This window comes from Vombatus ursinus, unplaced genomic scaffold, assembly GCF_900497805.2.
Source record: "Vombatus ursinus unplaced genomic scaffold, bare-nosed wombat genome assembly UNPS02001287.1, whole genome shotgun sequence".
Lineage (NCBI taxonomy): Eukaryota > Metazoa > Chordata > Mammalia > Diprotodontia > Vombatidae > Vombatus > Vombatus ursinus.
Window position 1 is genome coordinate 20,168,915 of NW_020941065.1, and position 27,161 is coordinate 20,196,075.

At 47.2% G+C, this 27,161-nt stretch overlaps 1 protein-coding gene across 1 annotated transcript in view; it reads right to left on the reverse strand.

Annotated features, from left to right (window-relative positions):
* Nucleotides 1–7,606: 7,606 nt before the first annotated feature.
* PRR14L (proline rich 14 like) overlaps nucleotides 7,607–27,161 on the reverse strand; it is a 61,555-nt gene continuing 42,000 nt past the window's right edge. Inside the window, exons 5-10 of the mRNA XM_027864022.1 lie at nucleotides 18,830–23,960; nucleotides 15,379–15,453; nucleotides 14,351–14,519; nucleotides 13,331–13,437; nucleotides 12,213–12,284; nucleotides 7,607–11,430 (exon numbers count right to left, since the gene is read on the reverse strand). Coding sequence (XP_027719823.1) covers nucleotides 11,154–11,430; nucleotides 12,213–12,284; nucleotides 13,331–13,437; nucleotides 14,351–14,519; nucleotides 15,379–15,453; nucleotides 18,830–23,960 — 5,831 coding nt within the window. The 3' untranslated portion in view covers nucleotides 7,607–11,153. The remainder of the gene's footprint in view (nucleotides 11,431–12,212; nucleotides 12,285–13,330; nucleotides 13,438–14,350; nucleotides 14,520–15,378; nucleotides 15,454–18,829; nucleotides 23,961–27,161) is intronic.

Consider the following 27,161-nt stretch of genomic DNA (forward strand, 5'->3'; position numbering starts at 1 on the left):
AGGTGGAGTGGGAGCAGTGAAGCCAGGCCTTTTCCGATATGGAGGCTCCAGGCACGGACTCAGCCCCAGGGTGTAGTTATCCCAGGTCCCAAGGCTCAGGCAATGGTGTGCAGCTAGCAAGTGGCAGGGGGTGGGAAGCATCTAGCAAGGGGGCACTGCATTCAATTTGGATGCGGTAGGATTGATGGAGTGACAGGGCTGTGTAAGGAGCCTTCAAAGGTCAGCTCCCTTCTTGTCTCCCCAGGCTGCAAGCGGCATCCCTCCCAATTACCTGGTATTAATTTGGTATATACCTATCTATGCATGTCTCCCAGGGCTAGACTCTGAACTTCCTGAGGGCAGGCAATGTTTCCACTTTTATCTTTGTATTTCCAGTGCCTAGAGCATGCAGCAAGGACACAGAATTTAGCTGAGACTTGAAGGAAGCCAGGGAAGCCGGGAGGTGAACGTCATGCCCTCTAGCTGTAGGTGTCCCTCAGGGTTCTGTCCAGGGTCCTCATCTCTTCTTCCTCTACACTTTACCTGTTGATCTCATCAGCTTTCATAGATTTAATGACCATTTGTATGCTGATGATTCTCACCTCTACCTATCCTGCCCCAATCTCTCTGCTGACCTCCAATCCTGCATCTCCAACTGCCTCTTAGATATCTCAAACTGGATGTCCAGTCTTAGACGTCTTAGACTCAACACGTCCAAAACTGAATTCCTTATCTTTCTCCCTAAACCCCTCCTACCTCCTCTATTACTGTGGAGGGTGGCACTGTCCTCCAAGTCCCTCCTCAGTCCCCCAACCTACGTGGCATCCTGGATTCCTCACGGTATCTCACTCCCTCCTCCAATCCAAGATTTTACCAGGGCCTCCGGACTTCACCTTTGCAACATTACTTGTATACACCTCTCTCTCCTCTGACCCTGCCCCAACCCAGGAGCAGGCCCTAATCTCCTCACCCCTGGACTACTGTAATAGCTGCTGGGGCTCAGCCACCTCAAGTCTCTCCCCGTCCAGGTTGACTTCTTCCTCCATTAGCCACCAGTGATTTTCCTAATATACAGGTCTGATCACATCACCGCCCACCTCATCAGCCAGTTCAATAAACTCCCAGGGCTCCCTATTGCCTCCAGAAACAAAGACAAAATCCTCTCGTTGGCATTCAAAGGCCGTTCAAACCTAGTCCCCTCCTACCTTCCCAGTCTTCTTACATCTTACTCTCTGACTTACATAGGTCACTTACATTGGCCCCTTGGCTGTTCCACAAAGGTACTCCATCTGTCCGCTCGGGGCATTTTCTCTGGCTGTCCCCCATGCCTGCCATGTCTACCTCCTTGCTTCCTTTAAGTCCCAACTAAAATCCTATCTTCTCCAGAAGTCCTTCCTAGCCTCTTAATCTCAATGCTTTCCCTCTCTTATTTCCCATTTCTCTTGTCTACAGCTTGTTTGTATTTATTTGCTAGTCTCCCTCATTTGAATGTAAGCAAGGACTGTCTATTGCCTCTTCTAGTATCTCTAGTGCTTAGCACTTAGTAGGTGTTTAATAAATGTTTATTGACTGACTGACTGAAAGAGGACTGACCCTGGCAGCAAAGGAACTAGATTCAAACCCTCCCTTAAATGACTTTTTTTTTTTTTGCTTTTTGGTGAGGCAATCAGGCTTAAGTGACTTGCCCAGGGTCACACAGCTAGTATCTTTAAATGCTTTCTAGATAGCAAGTGTAAATTTGGGTGTCTCTGGACCCAGTGGTGTCTGAGGGCCCTTCCCATCTAGACCCAGGACCCTGTGACAACTTCTAAGGCCAAAGGCTGAAACTCTCCATTTTCTCCACCTCCTTCCCTTGCTGCTCTGGCCACGCCTCCATCCCCTGCCCCTCTCCTCTCACCATAGGCTGAAGGTGGCTCAGCTCAAAAAGCCACCCAAGGGCTTTTCAAATCTGAGCTGCAGGTGTTTCCACTCCTGGAAAAAGTTCAGAGGAGCATAGCCAAGATCTTAATTTATGGATCCCTCTGCCTGGGGCCATGAGCTTATTGGCAAGGAAAGGCCACCTGTTTGGTGAGGCTGCCTCTTTGGGACGGGTTCATGCTGTTCCATGGATTAATCTTGGGTTAATCAAGTTCTTGGCTGTATTTACTCTTAATTCTGAAGGGGGGAAGGGGTGGGAGGCTCACCTAAACATCGAGGGGAGCTTGGATTCTATTTCATAAACCCTTTCAAGACAACTGGCTAAAAATATGTAAATTCTAATCTATCTTCCAATCTTGTTTTACTCTTAATAACTTTTTGATATTTCCAAATTAAGAGAAAAGGTCTTTTGAACAGATGGACAGCTTGATGTAGTACAGGGGTTCTTGACCATTTCTGTGTTATGAACCCCTATACACACACTTTGGCAGTCTGGTGAAGCCTGTTGACTCCTCCGCAGAAGGCATAATGATTTGCCAAGGAAACTGATCACTTTAAAACAAAATGAACTCAGGTTAAGAACTCCGGGCTGCACACCTAATACCCAGGAGATTGGCAAATTTGACAAGAAAGGAAAATGACAAATACTGGAGGAGGAGTGGGAAAATACGTACATGAATGCACCATGGTGGCCCTGTAAATTAGTCCAACTATTCTAGAAAGCAATTTGGAACCATGCCCAAAAAGCTACTAATTGTGAATACCTTTCGACCCAGCTCTACCACTACCAACTCTATATCCCAAAGAGACCAAAGAAGGAGAAAAAGGTCCTATATTTACAAAAATATTTATAGCAGCTTTTTTTTTTAATGGTGACAAAGAGAAATTGAGGGAGTATTCGTCAATTGGGAAATGTTTGAATAAATTACGGCAACATGAATGTATTGGAATACTATTGTTTGAAATGAAGAAGGGGATGATTGCAGAGAAACCTGGGAGGGTTTGTATGGACTGATGCAGAGTGAAATGAGCAGAACCAGGAGAACAATTTATTCAGTTAGCAACAATATTTTAAAGACAAACAACTTTCAAAGACTTAGGAACACTGATCAACACAATGACCAACCAGAGGACTCATGGTGAAGCATGATCTCTGCCTCCAAGCAGGGAACTGATGGACTCAAGGAGCAAAAAATATCTTGGGGACGTGGCCAACATGGATTTGTTTTGATCGACAATACAGGTGTGTAGCAGGTGTTGTTTTTTCTTGCTTTCTCAATGGGGCATCGGGAGAGGTGAGAGGCAGCTCTTCATTTGAAAATAAAATAAAATGTAATTAAAATGTAGAGTAAATATGCCCCTAGCTATGGTGAATATAGATCATTAGTCTTGGAATCAGGTAGACCTGGGTTCAAATTCCACCTCAGACACTTATTAGCTGTGTGACCCTGAGCAAAGCACTTAATCTTGCTAAACTTCTGTTTACTCATCTGTACAATGAAGGTGTTGGAATCAATAAGGCCCCTTCCAGCTCCAACATGAGCTTTAATTTGGGCTTTCCCGAAGACATCAGTACATGACGGACTAAAACTCTGTGGTGCCAAAGGGGAAGTGGAATTGTTGAAGCTTGCCAAAATCAGGACTTGCTCCTCCTCATTCATTCCTTCAGGTGCAGACGACAGAGCTTTTAGAGTAGAACGCACCATGCCGGGCATTAGGAGAAATACAAAGACAAATGGGACATCCTTGTTCTCCGGGTGTACCTGGGGCTGCCTCCAGCTCCCACATCAGCATCTCAGGCTTGCCCTGCGGCCTGAGCCATGGGAAGTACCATGGACAGCCACTGCGAGGGCAATGAAGCTGGAGCGGAGACTGTGAAGATGGCGTCCCAAATGAATGTGGCCAGCCCCACAACTGCAACTCCACCCAGCTCCCTCCTTAGCTGCAACTGTTTTGACTGTCATTTCTCACTCATTTTCTTTTTTAAACTGATATAAAGTGCAGTAAGCAGAAGCAGGTAAGCAATATACTCCATCCAGAACAACAATGTAATTGGAAGAAAAAAGCCCATTGACACTGAATGCTTTTGAAATCATAATGGAAAAGCTTGGCCCTGAAGAACAGCTATGCAGAAATACTTCTCTACTCCCCTTCTTTGCAGAAGTGGGGGCCCATGGGGGTGGAACGTTGTTTGTAGCATCAGACTTTTAAACTATCGTTTAATATTTAGTTAGTTTTACAAACTTTCTCCAGTTAAAAAAAATTCTTTGTCACAAAAGAAGGGTTCTTAATGTTTTTTTTAATGTTAGAAATCTTTTCAGTAGATAGGTGTTTGGCTAAGCCTATGGTCCCTTTCTCAGAATAATGTTTTTTTTTTTTTAAATGCATAAAATACAGAAGCAAGAAGGAAACCAATTATACTGAAATACAGTTATCAAAATATAAAAAAAATTAACCTCAGTTATTAACCCCTGCTATAAAATATAGTTCTCTAGAAGGGAGAGGAGGGGAGGATGCAGTAGCAAACACAGGTGATACAAAACCAAAAGACAGCAATAAAATTGTATTTTAAAATTAAATACACTTGAGTTTTCTTCCACAAAATAACTAACATGGAAATGTTTTACATGTTTGCAGAAGTTTGGCTCATGTTAATGATCTTTGTTCTGTCAAATGATGATGTAATTTTCTAATTCTGGGTGTCAGGTGGACTGAAGTCAATTCTGTAAGGGACTACCACAAAGTTCCAAACCTGGAGGAGGAATGTGGTATCTTGAGACTTGGGGTTCACAGGGATAAACATTCTCCTGAAGAGACTGGGGACTACAGCAATCTCTGAGACAAAAGGTAGAATTGTATCACAGCTTGGAGTTCTTATAGAGACCCTCAAGTCTGGGCAAGACAGACTGGGAGGAACAGGTGGGAACTTCAACAGGTGAACAGCAGCAACACTGGGGACATGGCCTTCCCCAGAAAAAAATGGTGGCCCAGGAGCAAGATGAGAAAGCAGAAAGAAAATGCAGGACTGAGCAGAGGCAGAAAAGGGAGACTGAAGAGCGTCAATGGACCTTTGGGCATTTTAGAGCAGAAGATTCAGGCTAAAGTCACTGGTTTTAATTCCTGGGACTACCGGGAGTTCCAAGGACAGGTCTGCTCCTCTCCCAACTTCCCCTCTTGGTGCCTGTCCACGAACAGACACTAAACATGCCCCATGTGCATCTCTACTGAATTATGATTCAATCATGAAGAGGCTGGGGATGGAGAGAAACATAAATTCAAATGATGGCAGGGAGCAAAACTTCTACCCAAATATTAGGAATTTTTCTCTTAGTGTGTGCCTAATTTTTCATTTATTACCATCTCCATAAAGCAAGAGGAAGGAACCATTATGGATCTGAGAGGCTATTATAGAGGTGGGGAACCTGTGGCCTTGAGGCCACACGTGGCCCTCCAGGTCCTCAAATGTGGCCCTCCAGGTCCTCAAATGTGGCCCTCCAGGTCCTCAAGTGCGGCCCTTTGACTGAATCCAAACTTCACAGAACAAATTTTGTTTTTATGAGCCAGGATCTCTGGCTAACAATTCCATTTACACTTGTCATAACTAGTATTCTGACCCATTTAAGAAATCAAATTTGAGCTCCCTGCTGTGTATGCAGGGGGCTGATCGACAGATACTCCAGAAACGATCATCATGATGTCTCGAGATCCAACTTGTTCAGATCAAGGCTGTGTCATTTTTCTGCCTTTCCTTGGCAACCAGGGAATGCTGTCTCTAGCCTCCCCGCCCCCTGCCCCCCAGGCTATTGCTCCTGACTCTGCAGCTGCCTTGACCCGTTACCATCTTTACGTTACCATCTTTACCGGAGAAGGGAAAGCCGCTCCACTGGATTTTCTCTCGCCCCTGGTTTTCCACGGGTAGTGAGCCCTCTGCCACCCTGTTATGTGCCTGCCTATCATAAGGCTCCAGTTTGGCTCTTGGAATGGGACTTATCCCAGACTCTGTCGAAAGTAGCAGAAGTGTTTCTGGTCAGTCCCGCACAAAAACCTCTCAGCTGGGTGTGGAAGAATGAAACAGGGGTGGCAGGCTCATGGCTGGGGATACTTGGTGACCCTCTCTAAACACAGCACCTGAAAATGGGTCCAAAAAGACGAAATAGTAACAAAACAACCACAACAACAAAGCAGTTAACAGAAGCTTTAGATAGGGCAAAGGAAAGCAAACCTGAGCTTCAACAAAGGAAAACAATAGAGCCAACTAGCCACTTCCCATCCCCCCACACCTCACCTCCTGCACAGCTGGAGAGGTCTCTTTTCATGGCCATCTTTTGGAAGCCTTCCCCGTTCTCACAGCCTAGCCAGGTACCAGCTCATCACTCATTTCTCTCCTCCCACAGGGCCACTCCTCTGGTGCAGGCCCCCATCACCCCACCTCTGGGTGGCTCTTCCATCTCATCTGTCTCCCCCTCGAGTGCCTAGCAATGCCTCATTGTCTTTAGGATAAAAAATAAAACCCTGTCAGGCCTTGAAAACTCTTGACAACATGGCCCCTTCTCACTCGCCCAGTTTTCTTGCACCTTACTCCCCTCCACTGATCACTGGCTTTTTGGACGTTCCTGAACAGTATCCTACATCTGCCACCTCCATGTCTTCTCACTGGCTGGCCCCATTCCTAAGAACGTTCTCCCTCTTTGCCTCTATTTCCTGCTTCCTTCAAGTCTCAGCTGAGACCTCACCTTCTGAAAGACGTCCTTCCCAGTGGCCTCCATGGACGGACGGGGCCTCCCTCTGGTTCACATGTCATCTTGTACATGTCCTTATTGGTGGGATGCTTCCCCAACAGAATGTAAGCTCTTTGAGGGCAGGAATTGCACTTGTGCCTTTCTAATCTCTAACGCTTAACATGGTGCTTGGCACATTATTAAGTGCTCAATGAATGCTAGTTGACTGTGTGATGTTCACCTCCTCACCTCATACAAGAAGCCCTGGCCTAGATAAGCTTCTAGGATGCCTTCCAGATCTAAATCCGTAAGCCTAGCTATCAATCAGCCAATCAATCAACTGCCTAGGGTATACCTACCAATGTGCCAGGAAGGAAGGAAGGAAGGAAGGAAGGAAGGGGAAAATGCATTCATTAAGTGCCCACTAGGCATCAAGCACCATGCTAGGGATACAAAAACAGTCTCCAACATCAAGAGTTTTCTTTTGATTGTGAGAAGCCACGCTGCACACACAAGTAGCAACAAAATGCAAGCACAATCAATATGAGGTAATTGAGGCACAAAGCACTAAGAAAAGTGGGGGCAGGGCACAGTCTCTTACCAAGCATCTGGCTTATTCACCTGTCCCATTAATCAAATTTGGAATAACTCTCAGCAGTGTCTGAAGATCCAAAGCTGAAGCTTTGGTCCCACTGAGGACAAGAAGGTCAGGGAGTTTTCACATGAAGTCGGATCAATGAAAATCTTCCCTAGGATACAGTGAGCAGCAAACGGCCGAGACACCCGTGGGGATCACTATGAAGAAGATGTTCACCAGAACGTGCATGTTTAGATTCTTATGGCTGAAAAATATCTCTCCTTCCCCCAGCATCGCATTTTACTCCCATCATGGCTGTAGCCACAACAAAGAAAGAATCACACTGACAGAATTTTTTGAAACTTTTTCCAAAAAAAAAAAAAAAAAAATTTTTTTATTTTTATAAATTAACACATATAACAGTGGGAATTTTAGAATCACAAACTACCAAACAGAAATGAAACTGCAAGGGGCATGATTGATGCCAATGTTACCAAAAATGTACAAATTTCACTGAACTATTTCTCATGATAAGATAGAAACACTTTATTCAGGCAGCTACTGGCCCTGTCCAGCACAGAGGTGCTGAAACACATCACCCAGAAGTCCAATGCAGCACCAAAGGTGCTTGTGGAAATGCTAAAGCAACAATTTGGACCATCAGCCTACCATCTCTCCCCCACCCCACCCCGCCCCACCCCACCCACCAGGAAATCCAGACAACTTTGGGGGCTGGGTTTGTGGCTCAATGAATACTAAACTCTGATTTCCTTCAGCTGAAGCCTCCTCCAGGGTCGGGTCCAGTGACTGGACAAGGAGTTCAGCTCTCCTGGCAGGGAGGGTCCCTTCCTGAGAAGGTACAAAGGAAAGGACACTTCTACCAATCCTGTGTAATGCTTTGGGTAAAGCCACCTGCAACGTGGTACATCCGAGGTCCTTTTACAGACACCAGAAGAAAGCTTAAAAAATATTTTCCCACAGGCATTAAAGGAAAAAAACAAAACAAAACAACTGCCTATTTTTCCCCTGCCTCCAAGTGACAAGAGAAAAGCATCATTGCCTAAAGGTTGACCTTAATATATATATATAGTGTTTAATGAAAGAAGATGAAATCTTCTCCTGGAGACAGAGAGGATGACTCTAGAGCTGCCACCCCACAGCCCACCTACAACCTATGATTGGCTGCACCCCAGCCCCCATGGGTGGTGCACACAGGCCAATCTTGGCAGAAGCAGGGGGGACCCAAACAACAGATGTCTCAATGCTTCTAAGTTAAGCTGGTTCCGGCTCCAGCATGCCCTTGAGGCAAAAGTGTGACCAAGTGTCATGATTTTCACAGCTGGGGGGGGGGAGGGGGAGGGCATCATGTTTTGGGATTCACAGCATGAGTTTCTGAGCTCGTTGGGCTCCGAATAAGGCAAATGCTACATGTCTCTTCACTGTACCCCCCTCAGTAAGACAACACAGACATAATCGGCTTAAATGAGGTACTTTCACACCAACAGAGAAATGAGACTGGAAAGGGGCAAGGGATGGCATGGAGGGGGAAAGCCAGCTATGAAAGGTGACAGCAGAACCCTGCTCAGACCGGAGATTTCTCCATCCCACACAGAAAACACTCAAGCCCCGGAGTGATCCAGGCCACCTGGGGCAGAAGACCTGGTCCCAGGCGTGGGCAGCGTGGGCCCCAGGGGCTGTAAAGCCTGTAGACCTGAAGACAGGTGTGGCTAGCATCCCAGATCCATCAACTTCCTGGGAGTGATTCAAAGCCTGACCAGAGACTTGGAGGTGTGGCAAAGACCTCTAGGTGGAAGCCTTTTCTAGCCCCTTTCACCATTAGAGCTGGGGGTGGGAGACCAGGCAGGGGGAGCCCTGAAGAAAGGGAAAGTCAGACGACTGAGAAATAACCAGGTCTGCCTGGGCACACAGTGCAGTGGGCCCCTGGATCCATCCCCTCCACAGTGCTGCCAGAGCTTCACCAGCCCCAATACCTGGCCATCCGGCCCTCACAGGTGCCACTTCTGGCGGTGCTAAAGCTGGAATGACATCTCTAATTACATCATTACAGACACTGCTGCAGTGTCTGCCTCCTGGTCCATCAAGTGGCATGGCCCTGGCATCTTCCAAACTCCAGACACCACCACCGCATCTGACAACATGGTCCCACTGAAACAAGACTGCTAGGTAGGGGGGCTCCCTGAAGAGAGGCTGGGAAGGGCACACACTACTCCTCAAAGGTAGTGCATAGAGAGAGGGGAGCTTAGAATCAAGAGACCTCCACCCTAGGCAGAGGTATCAAGGAGAAATGCAGGTCCTGATGATACAGGCCTCTAGAATTTGGCTGGTCCACAAGAGAAAGGCCTGGGCCTGTGGTGCAGCCATGTATGATACGGAGTTGGTCCAACTGGGGGGGTCTGGTCCCATTCGGCTGTAGCGGATGTCCTAGGTCTCTATGTCTAGGCTGGGAGCTTCCAAGGGAAAAAGCCCACGCTCTCCCTTATTGGCACAGAGAAGCAAACTCCCTCTCTACCTGACCCTAACAAGCGAATCCCTTGTGGGTATGTGAGACCTAGCAGGTGAGTCTCGTATGCCCCTGGAGGCTTGCTGTGTGCAGGTCTCAAGGCACCCCAGCAGAGATGGGAAGGAGATGCTAGGAGTCTGGAGGACAGGGGGGCACCTCATTCACTGGCTGAGAACCCCAGCTCTCTACACTGCTTTCATAGGAAGACCTGCTTATGAGAAAGAAATGCAGAGGGGAAAGGAAGGAAGAGGGCCAAGTGGATTAAGTGGAGAAGATGGCAACCCTCTGACCAAATAACCACGTAGGCACTAAGGAGGAGCCAACAGCTAGTGATCCCTCTGCCTCTCAGCAAAGCTTCAAGTATGGTTCACAAACACAGTGACCCAGACACCGAGTGTCCTTGCCTGGGGCCAATGAGGGCTGGCTTCCCTGAGGCCCATGACTTTTCACACTTAGACACTTAGTGAGTAATAAGCCTTTCAACCCAGGCAGCCCCAGGGATTAAGTCTGCCATCACCTTCATTGTTTTGGCCATAAAAACAAAGTAAAATCCCATCTGATCCTAGTATATTAAAAGCTAACTGGAGAAAAACCTGCTCTTTGACCCGAAGTCCATTCACTTGGAGGGTGAAAGAGGATACAGCTTCCCACTGCCCTGTGAGAGACTGGGTCAGAGACACATTACATATTGAACAGTCTTTGCTTAAAACAGATAATTGCCTTTCTCCTCCACATGTCAAAAAATAAAAATAAAACAAAAATCACATTTAAAGGCTCCCAACATGCAGCAATAATAATAATAATTAATAATAATAACAATGACAACAATAACAATAAAAAGAGGAAACACCACAACATTGAAAAGTGCAACTGACTTGGAATGGTGCCTTGTTGGGCTCCTCTGGTGCCAGTGACCAAGGCCACCAGCAGGTAGGGCAGGTGGGGTGGGGCGGGGCAGGGCTCTGGGTGGAAGGCAGGCCACACACACAGAACCCAGGTCTAAGCCGACTCATTCCCAGGATTGAAGAACATAATCAAGGACAAACCATTCCCCAACTCCTCTGGTGAAGTAGGGGATCCCAAGAACAAGGTAATTTAGCTTCTGCGACTAGCACCGCTGTAAACAATGGAGAGTCCACAGGGACGTGCAAAATGAGTGGGTGGGTCCTGGGAATCCTAGTGTTATCACAGAAGGAGGGCTGCTGCCTGGCCCTGGGGAGGTCCCAAGGTGGCAGGAGAGGGCAGGCCGGCCTTCCTGAGGCCCTCCACTCAGCAGCAAAGCAGAGCTGCTCAACCATACAAGAGATGTCTGCACCTCATTAACCAGGGATCCCTCATGCGGGTTGAGTGGTTTCAATGACCGGGAAAAGCCAAGGGATCCTTGCCAAGGAGGTCCGAGAGAAGGACCAAGACAAGGCCCCCAAATTCCTCCACGGACTTCTCAGCAGCCTGACGTCGGCTCCTTTTCTCCCTCCTTGGCAAGGAAGGCCTCCAGGTCCATCAGTTTCTGAATCAAGAGGGCGTCCAGCTCTCGGCTTTGGAGGGCAGCCTTTTTTGCCCTGGTAAAGCTGCCCGTCGCTTTGATCTTACCACGATTCCTCCTCTTCCGAGGGACAGTAAAATCCTGGAACTCCAGGACCCGCTTTCTCTTCTGTTGGCTGATGGAAATGAGCGCCCCATTTCTCTCTTTGGGCTCTTCAAAGATAGTCTCTAAACACCTGGAGATCAGGGGATCAAGATGGAACCATCAGCCCTGTACTACGGGTTCCCCACTTCTTCCCCTACAGACGCTCTGACTGGGAAGGATCCTCAAGGACCAGGGCTGGCAGGTCACACCTGTTGCTGGGCAGGAATCCCTTTAAAATAACCCTGGGAAGACCCTCAATGAAGAGGAGCCCGCTGCCTCCCGGGGGGGGGGGGGGCCCATTCCACTTCTGGACAGCTCTGATTGTTACCACATCTGTCCTGACACTAAACCTAGACTTGCCTCTTTGCAGCCACCACCCTCGTCCCTGGTTTCACAACCTGAGGCCAATTCTGGCTATCCTGATTGTCCTCTGCTGGACGCGTCCTGGCTGCCCAACGCGCAAGGATTTGGAGAGTACTCCCGTTGTGGCCTAACGTCATGGTTTTTAGTCTCAGCTGCCAGGCTGTTATTATTGCTATCATTCCTTTGCCCTTGGGCAATGTGGAGGCAGGACCTATACTGCCTTCATTTCTCATCAGCCTGGTGCTGGTACATTCTGGGCCCCAGGAAGAGTCATTTGGCTCTAGCCTCGGCCCTCTTGTCAACTTCTGCTCATACCCAGCTAGTACTTATTCGAACTGTTCCACCCCCTCACCATCCACTTCTTGCAATGCAGGATGGGAGCAATGCCTCGGGAGCACACTTCTGCATTTCCCAATGACCACAGCTGCTGGAGACCACTCTTCTAAACTAGGACCTTAGAGAGAGATGGCTCGGCCTTGCATGCTATTTCCCTAAGCCCATGGGACATACCTCGATGCAGGAGGGGACTTGTAATTTTTATTGGTGTATATTTCTTCCAAACTGAATTCCTTCTTCTTCAGCCTGAAAGAAGAGAACATGGGTCCACCCTGCAGCCTCATCCTCATCTTGCTTATGGGCGGAGCCATTCCCAAAGCCCTCCCATGAGCAGTAGTTTATCTAATCCCCAAAGTCATTGGGTGAGGAGCTGAATGCTGCCATTCTCATTTTCTACAGAAGGACAGAGGGGACGGAGCTGGGACTAGAACCCGAGGATTCCTACTCTTGGTCAGGTGTTCTCTGCTCACACAACAGGAGACCTCTCCTGCATGAAGACTCAACCCCTTAGAAGAAAACCTATTTCCCCCAAATAGGGCAACAAGGGAGTCTGTGCCCACTAAAGGAGGAGAGAGGATAAGTAGGGGCTGAAACTGTCTGTTTCCAGGGCATCATGAAAGTGGCCCAGAGTTCCATGGGAAGACTGAGTGAGTGGTTGCTTTGAGTGGACCCAGATTTTGCTCCCCTTCTCCCAGAAGGGGGCGAGTGGAAAAGAGGGGAGGAGTCATCAGATACAGCCACAGTGCTGATCTGCTGAGCACAACTGACAGTATGTGCCAGCCAGCTTGGTTGGGGTCAGTTCCCTGCTCAGAATAGCTCCCCCTCCCAGGCTACCGAAACAAGCTGACTGGCTCTTCTCACACTTAGCGCTTATGACGAAGCTTACCTAGGTGTCCCAGAGATGATCAGCTAAGGAAATGTTCTCTTTACTTAATAAAAAACAGTAATAATAAATGAAGGCCTATCTAAAGGACTCGACTGAAGAGGGAAGGAGTTTTAAGGGGTCAAAACACACCGGGCAATGGTTGTTAAACTACACCCACAGCAAGAAAAGCAAAGAGTCAATTAAAATTCTTAACATTCTGCTATTTCCCAGAATAAGAACATGACGAGTTCTCTCCTAACTCTCCTAGGCAGTGACAGTTCAGCTCCCTTTGGGCAGCCTTTCCCAACAGTTTTACATTTCAGCTGTGGCTCTTCCTGGGCCAGGAACCAGGACGTCAGCACGTGGAGGTGACCCCAAGGTGGATCACAGTCTCGGCTGCTCCCAGGCTCTAAGACTCTTTACTCACCTCTTGGGTCGAGGCAGTCCCATGGGGGTGAGGTTGGGGTCTGGCCTAGGAATGGTTTTCCGGATTCGAATCTGTGACACTTTTTTTGGCCGCTTCTCTGACTCAATCTGTTTTTAAGGGTTAGGACAGAGAGAAGAGATGGTAAAGAAAAAATAGTAACAAAAACCAACAAACATGCAAAGCAGCTTGGTAGGTGCCTAAGGTGTCATTTCACTGGTTTCCTGCATTACTGGGCCCAACAAGCAGCCAATCTGTGCCCCAAGAGGCTGTCACCGGCCCTGTCAAATCCTACCTTATACAACTGAAACACAACCTCACGATGCAATTGGGAAATGTGGAACAGGAAGATTCCTTACAGACGTTCCTCTGTTTTGTGCTCTCTCTCTCACCCACTGGGGAGCCCACCAGAGCACAAGGGCATGGCAGAGGTAAGACTGGCAAAGGAGAGCCCCAAGGGCAGCGACGCTGCGCTCTGGGGGAGGAGGCAGCCAAGCAAACGGGGACAGCAGCTCTGAACCTCTGGACGTACAGAGCTCACACGCTCGCTCCATTTCACCATGTGAGCGGTCTACTGCCAAACGATACGCTCAGACAAGAACTCGCCAGGAACGCCAAGTGAGACCGCATCTCTCAGTTGGGCCAGAAGAAGGCCAAGACCGGCAGCAGTAGGGCCGGCACCCAGGAGGAGCTCAAGGGGCATGAAGGGTGCCCAGGCTGTGATCAACAATGACTGTCTCTACCTGTGGTCAGAGCACACCGGGACCTCAGTGCCTACCAAGGCCAGCCCCGCCCAGCCCCCAGACAGATGCCCCTCTAACAAAAAGAAGAGAAATCCACTATGTCGCGAGGCAAACTGTTGCTTTTTCTGGACAGTCCTGACCATTAGGAAATTTTTCCTCTCTGAAGCCTTCCCCTGACATTCCTGGTTCTGCCCTCTGGGGCCAAGCAGAACAAGGCTAATCTGTGTACCACATGGGAACTCTTTGGACAACAGGGACAGGGGGCATCATCCCCACTTACCTCTTTCTGGCTGGCACTACTGTGCTGACTGGTGCACACCGCAGGGACTCTCCTAAGTTCTTTGAAAGCAGGAATCTGGAAGTCAGAGGCTGAAAGCCGGAGCACACTGACCACTGGTTCAAAGGCTAAGCGGGACTTTGGTACCAAAGCAGAGAATGGAGATCCCAGCCTGAGACAATGGGAAAGAGAGAGAAGGAAAGCATTAGAGATGACCACTCCTTACTTCTATCTAGCCGAAGGGTCCACAAAATACAGGCTACTTGTTTTTGTAGGACCCCTTGAATCAAGAAGGAGTTTGCCAAGCCCTATTCTAGCCCGTCGGAAATCCACAGCAGGGCTGGAGACATGATGAAATGGTGGCACCCCTGGAATTTGCCAAGTTCTAGCCCACCACCTCTCAGAGAGAATACCTTGAGCCCCCTAAAGGAGCCTTCCACAAGCTATACGCCAGCAAATATGCACAAGATGTTAAGAACACCTCCAGAAAACCTTTACAAAGTGCTTTCTCCTAACCGCCCGTGAGGCACGAAGCACCAATCTTTATCAATCCCATTTTAGAGGAGAAAATGTAAGGCCCAGGGAGGGGAAGCCAAAGTCCTTGGTGAGGAGGGGGCAGAGTCAGAGAACTAAGCCAGGTCTCTGACCCCCCTGTAGAGCGCTCTCTGTGACCACCACCTAGCCAGAATGGACGACTTCCAAGTTCATTTCACCTTTTAGAGGAGGTAAAAAAAGGAGCTCCACAGCTGGAAGTATCTTTTGTAATGAGGAAGGGTTATGGAGCACTGGACAGAGACAGTGCTCAGGTGATACACCTACCTGATGGAGAAGGTGGGCTAAGCCCGCGTTTCATGTCAACAGGTGTTGTTAGACGGGCCACCCAGTACTCACGGAGGCTTCTTCACTTAATGTTTTAAACTATCCAAATTCATCCCTGATTTGCCCCTTTCCCTCTGGGTAATGCACAGCACACTGGGGCCCCCAAGTCCCCCCCATCATGGGTGGTGGAGAACAGATGGCAGGAGGCTTACCTAACTGGACTGCCTCCGGTCCTAGCAGTGGTGGCTTCCATGCCCAACAGAGGCACGTGTGGTAAGACGGCATGGCTGGCGCAAGGGAGAAAAAGCATACAAGCAAGCAGGTCAAGGACATGGAACAACGGGGTAAAAAATGCAATCTCTAGAGTGGTTTTAAACCCTAAAGAAAAAGTCTGGCATCCTAAAAAAACAAAACAAAAAAGAAAGAAACCCAACAAAAGCAACCAAGAGAGTGTCCACGGGCTGGGTGTTCCTGGTAGCTCGGGCAGGCTGGTCATGGTCCTACGTTAGAGCTCATAAAGAAAGGAGGCCTGAAGATGAAAGAAAAGGGAAGAGAAGGAGCCAAGCGTGAGCGTGAGGGGATGGGAGGGCAGCACTGGCAGACTCAGAGCACGCCTTATTAAACTCAAGACTCAAGGAAAAAAAAACGATCCAAAGATGGCGTGCGTAGACAGTGCCTGCTCAATGGGCACGCCTGTCCGTACGTGGACAATCTGCTTGTGATTTTCTATCTGCCTTATGGATGGTAGAGGAAACCCAGGCCGATCTCTGAGGAAGAGGAGTGGGCCAGGAGCTGCCCGCAGGGCTGTCACCTTTCTGATTAAGCAGCTATTTTTACCAACACACCAAAAATACTCTGCTCTGTAACTGGGGAGGGCCCTGAAGCTCTCCCAACAGAGGGAGTTCATTATCCTTCCTGGAGAAAATAAAATTTTTATGACCTCCAGAATACTCTTCTCATTACTGAGGCACTTAGGGGATGCCTAAAAACAAATTCCTCCCAATAGCTCTTGGTACATGAAAGCCCTTCATGGTAAACCTGAGTTACTGCTGCCGCTGTCCTTAGTCACACAGCAGCATGAGAAGACAACTGGCCGCACCATTCCAGGACCCCATCCTACCCCTGCTCCTCTCCCTCCCAGGGGTGGGCGAGCCTCGGGCTGCTTACATCTCTAGGCCCGGTACATAAAATGACGGGTGCACACTATACCTCTAAGTCTCCTTGCTGCTCTAAATAATTTCTGTAATCCAGTGGGAGAAAACCAAACCAGGCATTGACAAAAAAAAGGCATGAAAGTCTTTGTCCACACAAAATTTTAAGGCCCCTTGAGGTCAGTCCCATCACTAAAGTAACAATCCTATGATCTGCGTTAGTAAATGTTACTGAGGTCTTGGGTAAGGCAGTTACACTCCATGTTTCTCATTTCTAACCCTGACCATATGTTTCAAATGGTGATTGTGATTGTATCTGCCTGTGCTATCTCACAAAGGGATGGCAAGGCTCAAAGGAGGTTTTTGAAAACATAACAACATGAGACACATGTATATTAATGACTGATGGAAGCTGTGGCTGTCCAAAGCTATCCATACCACTGGGTTAAAAAATTGAGATCATCAGTATTCACATGCCCTGCTTGGGGAAGGCATCAAATCCTCTAATAGGTGCCTATTAATTAATTAAAGGAAAAGTCTTTTGAAGTGCATAGATGGAAACGTGAGTTCCAGACTGAAGATTAAGAAATAATCTCTCAGCCCTGGCGAGGAACTTTGAGGGACCTTTTTGAAAAGCACATGGCAGGATGGGAACCCTTAATGACTGGTAAGGATCTGAAACTAAGGAGAAACTCCCTTGTCCTCACAGGTGTCATGGTGGCAGAACAGCCTCTTTCTCCCTGTCCCTCCCGGTGAAAAAAGCCCCCAAAGGCCTGTCCATCATAACTTTAAGAATCAGAGACGGAGGCAGAGAAATCAACAGGAGAGAGAGAGACAGAGAGAGACAGAGATGACAATATGAGTGAGTGCGCCAGTTTGGGAGAGGAGATCATATGGAAGAAAAAGAAGCCAGGTCAGCGGTTCAGCCAATTCATACCATGGCGAAATGATTAAATGTGGACCCAAACTCAACCCGGAGACGCTTCCAAGAGTTTAACAGACTTAATGGCTCATACTCTGTGTGAGAGAGAGGTCAGAGGCACACAGACAGTGCAGCTTCTGTCAAACTCCTCAACTTGATTTGTTCCCGAGGGATCGGTCAATAAATGGGCCAGCTCACAGGGCACAGGCCACAAGGGCCTGACCCCAAAAATCTCAGCTAGCATTTCTTCATTCAGCAATTGCTCCATTCTCAGGATCTTTAAGGAACAGAACCCTGAGGTTCTTGGGGGCTACTTTTGGGCTTTTGTTTTCTTTTTTAAAATTGTTTTTCTGGTAAGCCCCCAAAACTGCCAGGCCCAGAGAAAACATCCTGGAATTGACAAATTCTGAAACATTCTGGATTGGCTTGACAAAACCTGAATGAGCTTTCTCTACAACACAAGGGACATTAACTAAGCCTTGGCTCCTCAGAACTTTTAAAGGGTTGAGGCGGTACGTTTTTAAAATTCATCTATTTAAGAACAGGTTTCCTAAGTGAGAAAATGTTTGCTTACTATAATTCAAGCGACTTTAACAAACTTTAAAAGTGCCCACTATGTGCAGGGCACCAGGAGTACAAAGCCAACAAATAATCAGTCTCAGCCCGTGAAGAGCTTACATTCTATTCCAGCCACCAGAAAATGGTGGACACGGAGGAAGAAGATATTGTAAAACTTTTGTGCTTTAACATCCAATGTTCTTTTTTTTTTAATGAATCAGAAGGTAGAAAGCCAGGCCAATTACTAGGGAGAGCAGAAGTCACCATTCAATTTCTCCTTCTCTTAAGTTTTCAAGAACAATGACCAAATGTAATAGATGAGACAATTCCCAACCATGGTGGAGGGAAGTGCTGCCCTCTGAAAGGACAGCAAGGGAACTCATCTCCAGGCCTGTCGCAGCTCAGATGCTGCACAGTGAATCCTTCAAACCTCTTTTCTAGATTAAAAAAGTTCACGAGCTAAATTCCATCATACTTGGATAATGAAAGTTCGGAGATCTCTGAAGAAAGGTGCTACTATAGAGATCATGTATGTGAGGCACGGGGCAAACCTGAAAGTGCTTTATTGTTATTATTACTGTACTATCTCATCTTTTCTGATGGGGTGCAGATGAAAACAGTCATAGGATGTCATTTTATTATTGATTTACTATTATTATCTCTCATTGACACATTATCAAGTGCGTATATTCATGTTGAGTTTGGGCAGGAAGAGAAAAAAATATGGAGAAAAAAAGAAAGAAAGAAAGAAATGGGAGTTTCAAGGGTGAAAAGAATCCAGGAAATAAAATCAAAAAAAGAAGAGAGCCCTTCTGGGACAAGAGAAGGAATCTAGACAGGACTTCTTCTTGGCCTTTCTCTGCAGAGTTGGCCAGGTTATCAGAAGAGGAAGGTAGAAGGAAAAGGCCAGAAAAGAATCCTGAGCTTCCCACTTAAACTCAGTCCCCAACTCCTTTCCCCAACGGCAGGGATTATACACTGAACATTTGCAAAATAAAAAAAAAAAAAAAAGCCGACAGACTTGGACATTACCTGTTCCTGATGCCCAGAGTTGGCGGCCACTTGCTGTGTTTGGAATGGAGAGGAGTGATTTCGAAGGGGCAGGCAGAAGGACCATGCTGGCTCCGTATGGACAGTACCCTGCCCACTGAGTAGGGCAGAGAAGGGAAGAGACTGTTGGACAGAGATGCTGGAGGCCTTAACCCTTTGAAGCCCTGTGTAAACTGAGTCATGAAGAGCCTCTGGATGGTAGGCAAATGGCTGGATAAGCTCCTTTTTCTCGTCCAGATCCTATAACACCCAGGGGAAGAAAGTGCTAAAACTGTATGAAGGCCAAGGACAGAGCAACCAGCTCTGACCTTCATGATAGCATTGCTTCCAGGGGCTTGCTCGGGGGAGAAGGTCTGCAGAGCAGCATGGGATAGCAGCTCACAACCGAGCCCATCTTCTTCCCTGAATGTGGCTGTCCCTGAAGAACCCTGGGACATAAGGAAGGAAAAGGTCCACTTTGGAAGCTGAGGTGGGTGTGTGGGATCCTCTCCTGGGACACTCTCAGGAGGGGAGCAGTGCTCAGAAAAAATTCTTGTGGAATCAGTTGTGAGCTCTGAGTCCAGGTTTATATGAAAGGATATTGGGAAGATTTGGGCACTGAATTGCAATGACGGCATTTTGTTCATCAAGTCTAAGAAACCTACTCTGAGGGCTTCGAGGGGATAAAGTGCCAAAGTCTGACTGTCAAGTGTCTTGTTGCACCCATAATCACCTGTGTGTAGGTTTAGCTGCATCATATTGTAGGGAGATTCATCCTGGAGCTTTATAAACCTGAGCCGTTTGTAGGTCTCAGCCACCGGAAGAAGTTCAGCAGAGCATGACTGAGATCCTAACTCTTGGGTTGCCGTGGACGCGGCCAGCAGCTTCCCAGCCAGAACAGACAACTTGTTTAGCAAGGCCGACTCTTTGGTAGGTTTCTGAAGTCTCATGCTGTTCAGCAGAAGGCGTCTCATGGCTTTCGGCTTGGGCATGTGATTGGCCTCTGAAGCCGAGGACGGAAGGGCAGCAGAGGACCAGGTGAGGACTTTGTGTTCTTTGACAGAGATGGTTTCTGAAGCATTCTTTAGAGGAACACACTTTTGGACATCATCCATTTTTCTTCCAGTTTTGATGGGCTCATGGTAAGTGATGGTTAGCCCTTTCTTTAATGGTAGAAGAGATATTCTTTGATATGGGGTCATCGCAAAGGTATTGTGTGTTTCCTCACATCCAGTACCAGTGATATCTTGGGGCATCACTCTGGAGATGGGGAGACGGGGACCTAAAGGCGACTCAGTGTTGGGCTGTAAATGAAGAGCTCGTCTTCCTGCCTCTAAACCATCCACTTTTAGAAACTGAGGAAAAGGCTCATTCTTGTACACCTTGGCTCCTGTGATATCCTTCAAAGTGCTCTGCTTATGTGCATGTCCCTTACGGTGGCTTTGACTTGCCAAGTCTTGTAACGATGGGCCCACTGTTGGTCTGATACAAGGCTTGGCATTCGGTGACTCTTCCTGCTGGGAAAAGGTTCCTCTTTTCTTTGGCTGCATGCCCTCCTGCCCTCCTTTACACCTGCAGCCCTGGACAATTGGGGCTTTCCGTGTTTCAGTTTCTCCACATATCCTCTTTCGTTTAAAATATGGCCTATAAGCATCTGAACTCTTATCACCACCATCTGCTCTCCAAGTTTTGCCTTCAGATTCCTCTCTGACTCGTAAATCATTTAGTGTTCCTTGATGTTCTCCAGTCTCTCTTCTGTCCATTTTATTTCCTGGATTCAGTTCAGAAGATGAAGGTGCCACACTGGAGACCAGCTCTGGCTGAAATGTTCCTGGGGTGCCTCTTTTGCCTCTGGTATCAATGTTAGGTATTCCTCTTTTCTTCACCTTGGTCTTCACTGTGCTGCTCCTTACAAGTTCGGGGAGCACTTTGACATTTACTGATTCAGGAAGCTGTTTTGTTTCAGCTTTTTCACCCAGGGGACCATCTGGACCAGTGGCTGAATTTTCGAGGGAAGATATATGCAAAGGCATTGTCTCAACAGATCCTAACACAGGCTCTTTGGAATAAACTTCTAAGGAATCTTCATCATCAAACGCAGAATTCCTTTGTGGTCTTAACCCACCAGTTGTCCCTTCTGTCTCTCCTGGAAGCACTTCTTCAACAACTCTCCAGCGATGAGTGCTCTCTAACAACACACTCATGGTATCTGACAACTCTGTATTTTGCTCATGATTGTTAACAGATTCCATCCCATGCGTCTTACTCTCCCGGCTCACCTCATTACGAAGGTTGTTATCTCTCTGTTCAAATGATGGTGTCCCTTTATGAGATGGTACAGTTTTCAGAGATCTCTTATTAAAGGAATCAGAAGCACACGGTAAAATAGAGTCCTGGTCAATCAGTCCTTCTCCTCCTTGAGACTGGTCACTCCTCAAAGGCCTGTCTGGCTGAAGCCAGGAGGGCTCCTCTTTCCTTCTGTAACTACCAGCAGAATCAGATTCTTTCATTTCCGACACCTTTTCTCTGAGCTTATTACCAAGCTGAGTTGGATCTGCTCTGCACACAGTAAAGTCTTCATTACCTAGGTAAGTTTTAAAAATATTTTTCTTTGGAAGACTACGAGATGGTTGGATGTTGTTTAAGTCTTTAACTAGCAGTTCTTTGTGACTGGAGCTCAACCTTTTGTTAGGTTTTGCAACATCTTCACACTTATGACTATCAGTGTGTTGGACTTCAAAGATTCCCATGCCATGATGTTTGGTCTTGGATGATTTACTTTCACTCCAGCATTCAACTGCACCATTAAGGTCACTCTGGCAATTAAGGCCTTGATCTGTCCCATCTGCTTGGTTTGTAATCCTAACACTTGAGCGTGCTGTGGTAAGACACAAGTCCTTCGGCTCTTCAGGACTTGGAATGTTTGAGGACAGCTTGCTTTCTAAAACAGTATGTCCAGGGGGATGGGATTCGCAAGGTAACGCCGTCTCCTTACTGTGTGTTCCCAGTTTATTTTCTTCTAAGCCTGTCTTTCCGGCTGATCTTGCTATGAAATTTCTAGGCTTAGCATGGCTCAAGGCAAGCGTGCTTTTGTTTAAGGCTCTGTTGAGTAATGAACATGAAGCCACTTCATTCTTGATCTTGCCTTCTTGAAGACTATCTTCAATTTCTTCTTTAGAAAGTTCATTTTTCCCCAAGGGACGTCTCACACTGAGGATGCTTCTTACCAGACTACTTCCCGTTTCTGGAAAGGGAGGATCACGGGGTACCAATATGTCTTCAGAGGTCAACACAGACTGATTCTCAGCTTCTGGGGAGATTGCAGTGGATTTGTAGGTAACACCCTCTGAGCACATGTCCCCTTCTGGGGCATTCTCATGTCTCTGGTGGCTGTGACATCCCTGAGACTGGGCACTTTCATGCTCTAAGTCAGGAGCCTCTTCAGATAATTCTGCTACTTCTTTTTCAAGGCCTGACACGACCGCCAGTTTTCCTATGACTGGGTTGTTTGGCACCCTATTGAAGCTTACTGCTTTAGCACTGACATCGTGATTCTCAGAAGAGGCACGGCAGGTGGTGGCACCTGGGCAGAAGGCATCCTTCCCTTTTCTCATGTGGGTCAGAATGGTTTGCTGGTTGGCAATGACCCTGACTCCATCCTCCAACACAGAGCTAGCCAGTTGCTGAGAAGCCTCACTTGTTCCCTCTTCTGCATGACCACCTAGAGATGACTCTTGGGGAGCTGTTGCTCCCTTGTGGTCACGAGCATAGAAGGACATCTTTCCAGATAAGACACGTAAAAGCTTCCCTTTGTCTTCATGGGACTCAGCGGGATACGAAGCAAATCTCTGTCCATCTACAAATGGAATAACAGCCTTACTTGAGATTCCTATAATTTCTTTTCCCTCAGGCTGGTCAGCAAGGTCACATTTTTGGTCCCTCTGTAGCTGAGGAAGAACACTTTTGACCTCTGAGACTTTACTTACAGACGTGGGTGGTTCATCTGGCACAGAACAAGCAGTGGGGTTTCTCTTCTCAGTGCAGCTCCCTAGGCCTCTCCGGCTGCTGACCAAAGAACCAGGATTCTGACCGTCAGCATTCTTGCCTGATACACCTGAGTGCCCAGAGAGCGTCTTTTCTGATTCTTCAGTCTGCATCACCAAGGAGTCACTTTCCTCTATGGAGTCTTCGTCTTGGTGTGTAGCACAAGGGCAACTTACTCTCTTGCCTTCATGTTTTTTGAAATTCTCTTGAATTTCTGAAGGGCCTTTCATAGGATCTTCTTCTGAAGGAGAACGAGAGTTCTCTTGTTGGGGACTTCGAGTCCCCTGACTGGGGTTGTGAATGCAGCAGCTATCAAGGGCACATCCTCGTCGACCACTGGCATAGTTCAGAGGAGGCGTGCTGCTCTCTTCTGCTCCTGGCTCGGTGTCGACAGCAACTTTGCTACTTTTGCTCCTGACACTCTGACCTCCTTCTCCTTCCCATCGAGAAGCTGGGCCTTCTTCTCTCGGGACCTCTCCAGTACAGACGGGCTTTTCCATCTTCTGCAGGGCATCTCCACAGCCACACTCTTCAAGGGAGATACTTCCAGACCCCACACAGCGTAAGCTCAATGGGAAACATGACCCTCGGGGGTCTGCTTTCAAAGGAAGAATGCCACCTTCCTTGCTCTTCGCCTGAGGAATGTTGGTCTTGGAAGGACTTTCAATGTCACAGCCACAGTTGTGCTGGTGATTGTCAACGGCTTCGTGGTCAAGGCTCAATCTGGATAGTATGTCTTCACCATACATTGGGAGGCTGGCACTGTCCTCTGGTGATGGCGGCCAAAGCGGACGAGCACTGGATGTCTCACATTCTTTTTCTGTTGAAGGCGCTTTTGTCAATCCAGGCTCCACAGAGGTTAAAGGCTCTAGGGACACTAGGATGCTGGTTTCTGAAACCTCACCACTGGTCATGATTTTGTCTACATCTGGGCAGTCGATGCGCCCAGGTGGGAGACTTTTACTCACTTTGTTACTCCTGGGTTCTGCATTACTAATCATCTTAGTCCCATTGACCTTCATACCTTGTCCTTCTTCAGTAGGGTTTGGCAGAGTTTCTGTTGTAACCTGTATGTTTCCTTGGTTTTCTTCTGCACAAGAGAAATGAACCCAAATCAGTATGACATGCCATTTCATAAAAATGCCCCAATCCTTTTGCTTTAATTTTATTAAAAACAAAACAAAACAAAACAAAAAACTTTATTGTGGGGCAGGAGAAGAGCGCTGGATCCAGAGTCAGGAGACCTGGGTTCAAATCCTGACTCTGCCACTTGATACCTGTGTGACCTTTCCAGTCCTTTATGTTAAAAACTAGCTTGCTAGCTGTTCCCTGTATTTGATGGTCCACCTCTAGCCTCTGTGCCTTGAAATAAGCGGTCTCTCAAAGCTAGAATGCAGTCCAAACCCTTTACCTCTTAGAATCCCTGTGTTGCTTTAAAGTCTAATTTTAAAGAAGGTACCACCTCCTACACGAGGTAGTCTTGTTTGCAAGTGCACCTTGAACACATTCACCTTGAAACTGTTTTGAATATATCTGTGCTCATGTTGTATCCACCCAGTTGGATGGACGCTCCTTGAGGGCAAAGACGGTTTCATTTTGATTTTTGTATCTTCAGTGCTTGGGACATAAAAGGCATTTAATAAATGTTTGTTTGTTTACTGACCTCTCTGGGCCTGCGTTTCCTCATCTGTAAAATGACAGAGCTGTACTAGATAACCTTAGACGTCCTCTCCAATTCTAAACCTACGCTCTCCAGTTCCGTTCCTCGTGACAGGGCAAGAAGTATCCATCACGTGGATACTTCTACTGCTACACTTGGCTAAGCCACAGGGCCAAAGTTGGAACCGGCAGAGTCTCTATATAACACACTAACCATCACATAGATCTGCCAGTTCAGCTTCCCCGAAAAAAGAAGTAAATACATAAATGGCTCAAGTAAGGTGGGCCCTCCTCCTTTCCCCATGCCTGATAATACCTTTGAACAGATTAAATCAAGGAGTCTCAAAGGAGGTCACAGGCCCACTAGACATTTCCAGAATCAGACCACACCTGGAGTGCTGGATTCAGTTCTGAGCGCCACGTTTTAGGGAATACAGTGCCAAGCTACAGTCCATCCACTGAGAGCAGGGCAACTAAGCTATAAGAAGATTGGTTAAAAGTTGATACGATGAGAAGGTCCGCTCTTCAAAGGCCTTATTTATAATGTATCTCTCTGGAGCTATCTCAGTGCTTCACACAGAAGTAGGTGCACAATCACTTTGAGATGATGGAATTGCTCCACGATAGATTGGACCTGGACCCTTGCCTCTGCACCAGTGTCGACAAAGCTATCTCCTTCAGAAGATTTATAAGGTTGTTAGTTAAATAAGAGGTTTGATTTCAAAGAATAAAAAACCTCAACAACTTTTTTCAGCAAGTCCTCTGGCTCTTTCCATCTCTATATATCTATAGATAATTTAGATCAAATTTTAATTTGATCTAAAGGGAAATAAAACTGTGTAGATACCTCCCCTATTTCTTACATCAGTAAGCTTCCCAAGGACAGGGATTAGCTTTGTATCCTCAGCATTTAGCACAGTGCTGGACACACACGGTAGACCCCAAAAAGATGCTTATGGATTGAATGTCTTACTCTATACAAACTCCAATCATTTCCTGATTTGTACACATAAAACCCTCCAAGTGAGGAGAAATGTTGTTATTAGTATTTGGGGTGGTAACAATATAGCTACAAGGTGCCATGCATAATAATTAAATACCAGTTCACTGCTTGAATGCTATGCAAACATTATATGTTACATAAATGGGGAGGAGAGTCAATTCCTGTGAAGATTCTGGTATAGACTAGCCTCTGACTCTTACCTCCGTCCTATGGGGCCACCCCAAGCATGGCCATGTGGTGATGGATCTTTGGGTCACTGCAACTCAAAAAAGGTGGCTACTAGACTAGAAAGGGAGTTGAGATCTGCGTGGGAGGAAGAGGCTTCTACCCCAACGAAATCAGAGAGCCTTAGAGCCCTGGTGCACGTTCAGAGGTCTGATAAAGGAGATTTCCTTTGGATACTTCAGTGTGACATGGACTTGCAGCTGGCAGGGGACTTAGAGGACATCTAGTTCAGCTGCTTCATTTGACAGATGAGGAAACTGAGGTCAGAGAAGGGGCTCACCCAAGATTATGCAGGCAATAAACCACAAAGTCCATGACTGAGGTCCAAGCCAGGTTCTGAATCCAAATCCTGTGCTGAAGGGAGTATTCTGAGTAGACCATACAAGTCTGGAGATGAGTGGGCAACTGGAGGTGACTATCTACTGAGGTACCAAGGGAGCAGAATCTATACTGGGAGGAGGATTTACCATAGGGATGAAAGGAGAGGTCCCTGAAGTACTTACAGGGATGAAGGTTTTAATCAAGACACCTGAACACGATATCAAAACAACTGATAGGGGTGGGAGGTGGCAGGTGAGCCGGGGTCCATACAAAAGATATAATGCTTTGGTCCAACCAATCCTGTGAACTCATCCATGTACAGATGATAAGAATGGATGGGCCAGCATCCAAAGATCCAGGTGTGGCTCTGGATTTAAAAGGCATCAGAGATCTGGTGGGGCAGGGATGATGATGATAATAACAATTACAATAGCAATAATAATAAAACCTACACTTTATAGGTCTCACTTGATCCCCCAACCACGTGGGGCGGCTCCTTGTCATTAACCCTATTTTCTAGATAAGGGAACTGAGTCTCTGAAGTCAAGTGGCCTGATCAGAACCACACAGCCGGTCACAGACAGGGCTAGGGTCATTCGACCGGAGCATCTAGGAGAACCTAATACCAATACTATCAACAGGACATGCCATGACAGAAATGCCACACTGAACTTTGGAACCTGTGGCAGAAACAGCTATGCAACAGTTGGATTGGTCCCACTCCTTGGGAAGGTCACAAAGGTAGCTGGAAAGCCTGGTCACATGAGAACACTGAGGGGCTTAGGATGTGAATCCTAGAGCTGGAGAGAGGGACTGAAGAGCACCTGGCTAAAAGCCTCTGGCTTTAACATGAAGAAAGCGAGGCTCAGAGGCTGCTCAGCTATGCTGACTCCCCATTTCAATTAGATTCAACTCTTTCATGGGGCTCTGTCAGGTGTGAAGATACAAAGACCAAAATTAAACCATTCTCGCCCTCACGGAGCTCCTACTCCAATACACCAGGCAACCTCCCAACCAAACTCTGCATAGGTCAGGTGTGGAGTCCTTCTGGATTTGCTTCTGAGTAGCCCTAAAGAAGTCTTC